The 7,248-nt window shown below is 57.0% G+C and overlaps 2 protein-coding genes and 1 long non-coding RNA gene across 5 annotated transcripts in view; 1 reads left to right on the top strand and 2 right to left on the bottom strand.

Annotated features, from left to right (window-relative positions):
• Window positions 1-1,152: 1,152 nt before the first annotated feature.
• Window positions 1,153-2,559, bottom strand: LOC109294838 (C2 calcium-dependent domain-containing protein 4A-like). Its single transcript, XM_019513348.1, has one exon. The coding sequence runs from the start codon at window positions 2,441-2,443 to the stop codon at window positions 1,607-1,609; it is 837 nt and encodes a 278-aa protein (XP_019368893.1). The 5' UTR covers window positions 2,444-2,559; the 3' UTR covers window positions 1,153-1,606.
• A 215-nt stretch (window positions 2,560-2,774) lies between these two features.
• Window positions 2,775-7,248, top strand: part of LOC109294837 — a 22,596-nt gene continuing 18,122 nt past the window's right edge. For 2 of the 3 annotated variants that reach the window (XR_002096633.1, XM_019513346.1), the window contains exons 1-2: window positions 5,781-5,871; window positions 5,962-6,048. Coding sequence is in view for 2 of the 3 variants with exons in the window: in XM_019513346.1 (XP_019368891.1) it covers window positions 5,815-5,871; window positions 5,962-6,048 (144 nt within the window). In the remaining variant the exon portion in view is untranslated. Of the gene's footprint in view, window positions 2,907-5,780; window positions 5,872-5,961; window positions 6,049-7,248 lie in introns of those variants that run through there. The other variant, XM_019513347.1, reaches the window with a different exon arrangement.
• Window positions 4,667-7,248, bottom strand: part of LOC109294840 — an 18,037-nt gene continuing 15,455 nt past the window's right edge. Inside the window, exon 3 of the long non-coding RNA XR_002096634.1 lies at window positions 4,667-4,775. This is a non-coding gene — a long non-coding RNA (uncharacterized LOC109294840). The remainder of the gene's footprint in view (window positions 4,776-7,248) is intronic.

The raw sequence follows: 7,248 nt of genomic DNA, 5'->3' as shown, positions 1-7,248 counted from the left end.
ATGTCTGTATGGTTACAAACTGATTAAGCCCAACCAAGTTAAACTAACCTGCAAAGATTGAATCAATTCAGACTCAGGCTTTTTGAATGGCTGTCCCTAGCCTATGACTGTAGGGGGAAGAATTTGCTTCCAGTATAGCCTTCTGTTCCCTTGAGATACAGGCAGGTTTATCGGCAGCTGGAGACACCCGGATCGGGGCAGAACAGTAGGTACAGTTTTTACTGTATGAAGCTGAGGCTTGATAATAAATGTCTGAGTCCCAGACCTCCCTCGCAGCAGAAGGTGTGTGAGAGGGATGTGGGTGGGAGCAAAAAGGAGTTATGCTTGTTTAAAGTGATTGCACTTCCCTTGATTCAGCCTTGAAGCTGCCCTGAAGGCCCTGGGTGTTTCTGGGGAGCTCCCACTGCAATTGTTGCACTGCGCATATTCTGTGAATCGATTCCTTCTCCACTTGCCTACTAGACCCGATGAAAACACACGGCACTGGCCTGAATTGGCTTTCCTAAGCCACTAAGGGGCATCAGGGAGTGATTCCCATGGGCTCTCATTGGGAATAGGGTGCAGAGCATCCCTTGGCATCTCTGGGCTTTCCCAACTCTGTGTCCTAAGCTCCCTGAGCCTCAGTTTTCCCACCTGTAAAGTGAAGATGAAAACAATTCTTCTTTACTACGCAATTTACACTGTCTCCTCTTAAGGGTGAGGAATGTCCTGCATTCAAGGGATGCACAGCATGACACAGCCCTGACCTCAACTGGAGCTGCTGGGTGCTACCGCACCATAAATGAATAGTAACACCTGCTGTGACCTGGGAAATAGTCAAAGCACATCGATCATCTGAGGAGCAGGGAAGTTTCCGTGACTTTGAAGGAGAGTGTACCTGGCCTGTATCTTATTTGGTAGCATTTCACTGTTAGCATCCCTTGCCCTTTCCCCTCAGCACTGAGGTTTGACAGTAACCCCCTACCGCCAAACAGTACACATCCAGCCCCTTTGCCAGTCAGTGTGCGTGCTGATTGCCTGGGCCACCAGTTTGCTTTGGCCACTGGGTTTGGAAAAGGAACTTGCTTTGTTTCTATAGAGCCCCCAGAGCCATTTGCAGAGGAGCCTCCTCTCCGCTGCCCGTCACAGACATCACATACAAAGGGATCAAGTTGGAAACGAATATTTTATTGATACACAAATGTCAGGACAGACAACCAAAGAGAAAAGATGCATGTGAAGGAGGCAGGGTGCCTGCCCCCCGATACACACCAGCTTCTCCCAGGGCTTCTGAGCTGCTGTCTTCCATACTGTGCCCGAGCAACGCCAAGGGGAGAGGTGAGATTCCCCCCTACACGAGGCCACACCATTCACAGCACGGTTCGTTCGCGTGTGGCCTTTGACACCCAGCTGAGCCTTTCTAATCTCTCAGCAGGCGCAGCAGTGGGCACGCACATGCCGACCAGTTCACTGTAGCGGTTGCAAACTGGAATGGAGCAATCACTTGAATGCACTTGCGTTTGAGTCCGGAGGCCTGGCCATGACGTGGAAGTTGACCGCATTTGGAATAACGTCCCCCTGCCTCCACCTTTTGATAAGCCCCCTTCCCTGGAGCTGCTTTGCAGCATCAATGGAGGGTGAAATTCATGGACTTGAGAAGCTTGAGCTGGGCGAAGCACTTCTTCAGGATCCTTTGGAGTGAGTTTCTCTGGGGCTTTGTGCCCCGGAGCTCGGGACTGGAGGTGCTCTTCTGACAGACCGTCTCAAAGGACTTCCTCTCACCCTCCAGCCTCTCTGCCTCTCTGCTCCCCAACACACCCATGGCCTCTTTGCTTCTAATGGGGCTGGACCGTCTTTGTGGGAAGAGGGGCCTGGCTGGGTGGTCAGCGCCCTGGCTCCCGTTGCTGCCTCTGCAGCTGGTCTGCTGGGCACGGTGCTGCTGCCAGTCTTGTAAGCAGCCGGCCACTTGAGAGCAACCGTCTGTCGGGGCCGTGGGCATCTCGGGGTCTCTTCGGCTTCCCGGCTTCTCAGGGGCAGGAGGTTTCCCGCCAGGACACTTGGGAGAAGCAAAGTCCAAGTGGAAAAACAAAGCCTCCTCATTGGTGACCTGGGGGCTTTTCCCCAGGGTGATGAAGCCATACGGGGTGGTGATCTTGGGCAAGTGGGGCAGGGATAGGGCTGCCCGGGCGATGGGGTCTGAAATCTCCTCCACCTTGACAGCCAGCTCCAGGCTGGAGCAGGCTAGGAGGGGGCAGGGCAGAGCATGAGCCGTCTTCCCCGTGGGGTCTGAGCTGCTCCTCTGGGCCTTCCTCTTGCTGAAGAGCCTGTGGCCTTCCTGGATGTCCAGCGAGGGGATGATGAACTGCGGGATGCGGTCAGGGGTCACCATGTAATTGAAGACGTCTCGGGAAGCCTTGGCAGGGGGAGAGTCGCAGCCGGGGCTCGCCTGCGCCCGGAGTGACATCTCCGGGCAGACAGCGCGCTGGCTTCTTGCCTCTGCGGTGCCCTGGAGTCAGGCACTCCGGTCCCCTCCTGCTCTCCAGAGCAGCCGCCTCGTATTTATACTCTCCGCGTTGCTCTGCGTGCGGTGACGCTCTGCGATGACTCCTGCCAGACAGCCGGGGCTGCACCTGCTCTCTCCGGCCCCGAGATGATGCATCATCTGCCTGTACAAAGGGGAGGCAGCTGAAGCAGGCAGGAGAGGAGGGGAGCTCATCCCTACGCCTCCGCGCTGCCTGCCTGCTCCGTGTGCAGCGCAGACGAGGGCCACTTGAGCAGATGGGCTCCTGTCACCGCCAGGGAAATAGCAAGGCACTGGCGGGGCTGCCGGTCCCCGGGGCTGTGGAGCATGGGCAGGCAGAGAGCACTTTGCAGCCGCCTGCAAAGAGGGAGAAAGGACGAGTCGATCGAGCGGTGGCCTTTCAGGGGTGAGTCACTGCTCCTTAGGTGCAGGGCGTTGTGGGAGCAGGAGCCGTGCACGCTAGGGGAGGGATGTTTCTAAAACGGCTCTTTCTGAGACCTCTTTGTCTCTCTCTCCCTCCTGTTCAGCGTCCGGTGCCTCCACGCCGGGCTAAGGAACAGTCTCGAGCATCCCTGAAACCAACAGAGCCAACGTCCACAAACTGCCCCGGGGGAGGCGGGGGGGGGGCAGCCGTTCAGTCGCAGCCTTGTGCTCCCACAGGTGCAGAAACCAAGCGTGCCCCGGCAGAGACCTGGAAATCAAAGGGGCTTTGTCTTTTATTCTTCTCTCTCCACGCCGAGGCAGGCAGGGAGACACAGAATTGGACTGTGCCTATGGAGAGAGTTTGCTCCTGACGCCTGGACTTACGGCAGGTGCCTCAAGGCTGCTTTTCATCTGTTCCTGCACTGGAAACAATGCACAGAAAGGGCAATCTCGACTTCAGCCCCTGCTGCAGCCCTGGCCCACGGCCCCACAGCGATAGACAGACCTGCCAGCTGCTCGTGCTCCTTCCAGCCTCTCCCCTGTAGGGCAGCTGGTGCTTTCCAGCAGATTTAAGCCCTGATCCTGCACTGATAGAGTGGGGGGGAGTTTTGCCATTGATTTCAATGGGAACAGGAGCAGGAGCAGGCCTTGGTCTGGGGCCCTGGACCTTTTCGGATGAAATAATAAAGGCCCCAAATCTGTGGCTGGCCCATGTGCACGTTAGCACTGAACCAGCTTGACGTCTGAGTAAATTCAATGACCTTGGAGCAAAATCCGTCCCTTCCCGTCTATGCACTCCAGTTCCAGCTGGCACTAGGGCAGCAGAAATGATGCTGTGGGGACAGCTGTAACCAGGGGTGTCCCCAGGTCACTTTGCAGCTTGGCCGCTTGCGTCTCTGAAGTGCCGCACCGGAGCCGGCTGCACAGCATGGCAAACTCCAGCAAGCAGCCAGGCCTGTGGACACTGGCCTCCCCCTTTCCAAGCTTCCCTCAACCCCCTCCTCCCCTCACCCCCCAGGCTGCGGTGCCCGGCTGGAGAGAGCCCGGGGGCTGAGTGGGAGGAAAGGGGCTCTTCTTGTCCCCTCCTGGAGCTCTATCAATAGTCCCAGTTTGAAATCCATGTTAACTGAAGTGGAACAGAGGCATGATCTCAGCACCAGGGTTGGCTGGGGAAATGGCCCATGTTATGCTCACCAGTCCACAGAGCCATTCACAGGCCTCCTCCTGATCTCTGGGTTTAGGCCAGCTGCAAAACGGTGCCAGTGAGCCTTGTGCATCCTTGCAAAGGATCAGCCCTGGGGGCTCGGGACTGCAGGGAGGGAGGAGGACTCGGCCTAAAGCCCAGGACCCAAATGTAGGGGGCACATGCAGCACAGGGATAAACCCTCCCGGGCCCCTCCCGGGCGTCAAAGAGCTGGGGAAACACAGAGCTGCAGGCAGCGTTTGGGAGGAGCCTCTTGGGCTGTCAAAGTGGCTAACTGAGCACAGCAGAGGCATCAGGGAACCAGAGCAGCCCCCCTCCCGTTCTCCATGCTGGGTATAATGAATAGCAGCCCCACGTCCCTGCAGCTGCAGTTGCTCTTGCTGGGTCTGCAGCAGGGGTGGGCAAAATGGCAGCTGCAGGTCAGTGCATGGACTTCATTTCCCAGCGAGCCCTGCCTGCATTGCTGCAGCTGGTTTCCATGTATACCCCAGCAGCAGTGGGACCAGTGGGACTGGGGGGGGGCACACGGGTTTCCATGGCGACCAGCCCCAGCAGCACTGGCAGGGCGCCGGGCTGGGTGAGGAGCTGCTCCGGGGTCGGGGCTGGGATTTTGCAGCAATGACAGCATGATCTGGAGTTGGGGCAGAGCTGCCCGTGGCACGTGGGCAGCAGATCCCGACCATGCTGTCACCGTTGCAAGATCCCGGCCCCGGAGCAGCTGCCTGCCCAGCCGCTCGCCCTGCCAGCACTGCGGGGGCCGGTCTCCTTGGAAACCCTCGCCTTGCACTGTCACAGCCCCCCTGCTGCTGGGATCTCCATGAAAACCAGGTGCAGCAACGTGGGCAGGGGCTCCTGGGAAATGGAGTCTGCCACAATCCCTATCTTGGGACTTTGCCCACCCCTGGACTACAGCACTGCAGAGCGATCCGCTGGGAATTGAGAGGGATGGATCATCTGGGGGGCCTGTGAATTGTCGCCACAGAGGCTGGGACAGGGCTTGGGCTCCCTCAAGGCCATAGCTCTTATTCAGTACAGCCGTGGATCGGTCAGCCCCAACCCCCCGGCGGGTGCCCCCGACCAAATGCTCAAGGAAGCCGGGGCAGGATGGGGTGCAGGTCCTGCTGTGCAGGGGCCTCAGGAATTCATATCCCCTGCCACCCTGCTGCCGCAGCAAGTCAGCCTGCAAGAACCCGGGTCTCATTGCTAAAAGCATTTGGGCCCCCAAAAGTGCAAACTGTAAATCCCACTTGGGACCTGGCTGCATCTTTAGGCATCCAAATGCTTCTGAAAATCTGGGCCCAGTTCTCTGCCATTCAAGGTCTGGTGCAGTTCCTTATGCCAGCGATAAACTGGGATAAAAGTCCCCCACGGCCCCAGGCTGGCCCTGCATGCCACCTGCACTCTGGTAAGGGCAGCTGCCCAAGTGCCGAGAGGTCCGGCCCAAAGCACATCCCCCAGAGAGCCACACACTGAATTATTCCCCAGCAAGCAACAGCTCTAGGATTGCATCCTAATCTGGGGGACTGGTTTACAACCAGAATGAGGCTGCAAGGAAAGGTCACACTGATTAATTAAGACTGGCGGCTCCTTAACATAATAAGCAGCAGCTGGATCAGAGCCTGTAAGTAACTAAAGTGCTGGTGTTAGGCTCAGCCAGGTTTCTGTTCAGCTCAGCTTGCTCTTCACCATGGAGCAGCAGCCAGCCAGTCCTGTAGCCCCATGTACCAGCCCTGGGGAAAAAGGGGTGTGTTGTGTGATGGGGGGAGGCTCTGTGGGATCTGAACACTGCAGGTGAGGCCTTGCTCCTCTAACTGTGCTTCCCCTTTGTGTTTAGGAGATGGTAGTCAAGCGGGCTGGCTCTGAAAGCTTGCTTGGGAGGTTCTTCCAGCAGGCTGCTCAGCTGGGGCTTGCCAGGTCCCTGGTAAGTAAATCCCATCCTTCCTCTGCTGCTGGGGTGGGGAGTGCTGGGGGTTGGGCTTGGGGTTGCTGGGTGGTGTAATTAGTGCAATTCTAATAACTAATCTAGCTCTAACCTAGCCAGCCTAGGTGCCAGCAGCAATGAAGCTGGCAGCAGCACACTCAATGTGTTGCCCTACCTAAAGAGAAGTGAGGCAAGTACTCAAGGGGCAGGCTGGTGCTGAGCGCCGTTCTCTCCTGGGGAGACGGCTACAGTGTGCGGGCAAGCCCAGGTAAAGCAGCTTGGATGTGTCTGCAGACAGGACCATGCTGCTTCTAGCCCCCTGCAGACCTTGGTGCTTCACCTGCAGAAATAAGGCATTAAGGAAAGTGCTATGGGAAAGCTTCTGACTGCTTTGAAATCTCCTGCCCTGCTGTCCCCTGCAGCCTAGAGTTGTAAAGAATAGGCTCTTTCTTCTGACTGTTCCCACTAACCAGCATAATTTATACAGCAAATACTGACTAGTTCAGCCCTCACATCCTGTGACAAAAGTACACTAGCAATTCCAGGGGCTTTGCGCCGTTGAGCTGGTGCCCTGGCTAGCCCCAAGTGTGGCATTCCTGTGCATATGCTCCTGGTGTAGGGGAGTCTTTAATTGCTGGCCACATCCTCCTTTCCTGCGTGGGTGTTCAGCAGGGCTTGGATGCAAGACATCTTCCTTTAGATCAGAAGAAGCTGGAGCTTTACAAGTGGTTGCAGGAGCAGGTTTGTATCCTCTGTAGTGCAAGCTCTTAAAGCCGGGACAAGCTCATGCAGTTTGCTGAGGACTGGCCCTGTGAGATGCCCCTGGAGGGTTGGGGATCAGGATTGCTGGGTTTGCTCGGCTTGGAGCAGTGTGGGCCAGTGGGGTATGAGTACAGTGGCCAGGCATGTGGACTTGTCACATCTGTGCTGGAAGCTCATGTGGATGAGACCGATGCATGCTGGAAGCCAGTGGTCCACTCCCAGCTCTGAACTGCATTGAAACACCCCTGCACCCTGTAGCATGGGGAGGCTTGGGTGTGATGACCAGGTTGCATGCTCCCCTAGCTCCCAGCTGGCTCACCCTTCCCCTGAGACGGTGGCTTTTCTGTTGGTGGTGTTTATCCTGCTACGATCTGGGCTAGCAAATGCACGAATGCTATGCAAAGGGGATGTGTGGCACAGCTGCCTAGCCCCCACTCC

Source organism: Gavialis gangeticus, unplaced genomic scaffold (assembly GCF_001723915.1).
Source record: "Gavialis gangeticus isolate Ggan-Ray unplaced genomic scaffold, GavGan_comp1, whole genome shotgun sequence".
Taxonomy (NCBI): domain Eukaryota; kingdom Metazoa; phylum Chordata; order Crocodylia; family Gavialidae; genus Gavialis; species Gavialis gangeticus.
The sequence above is the reverse complement of the archived record's forward strand: the minus strand, read 5'-3'. Positions and strand labels throughout refer to the sequence as shown.

Bases quoted from the DNA above. Each gene is read 5' to 3' on its own strand.
- LOC109294838 (XM_019513348.1), bottom strand. From the start codon at position 2,443: ATGTCACTCCGGGCGCAGGCGAGCCCCGGCTGCGACTCTCCCCCTGCC.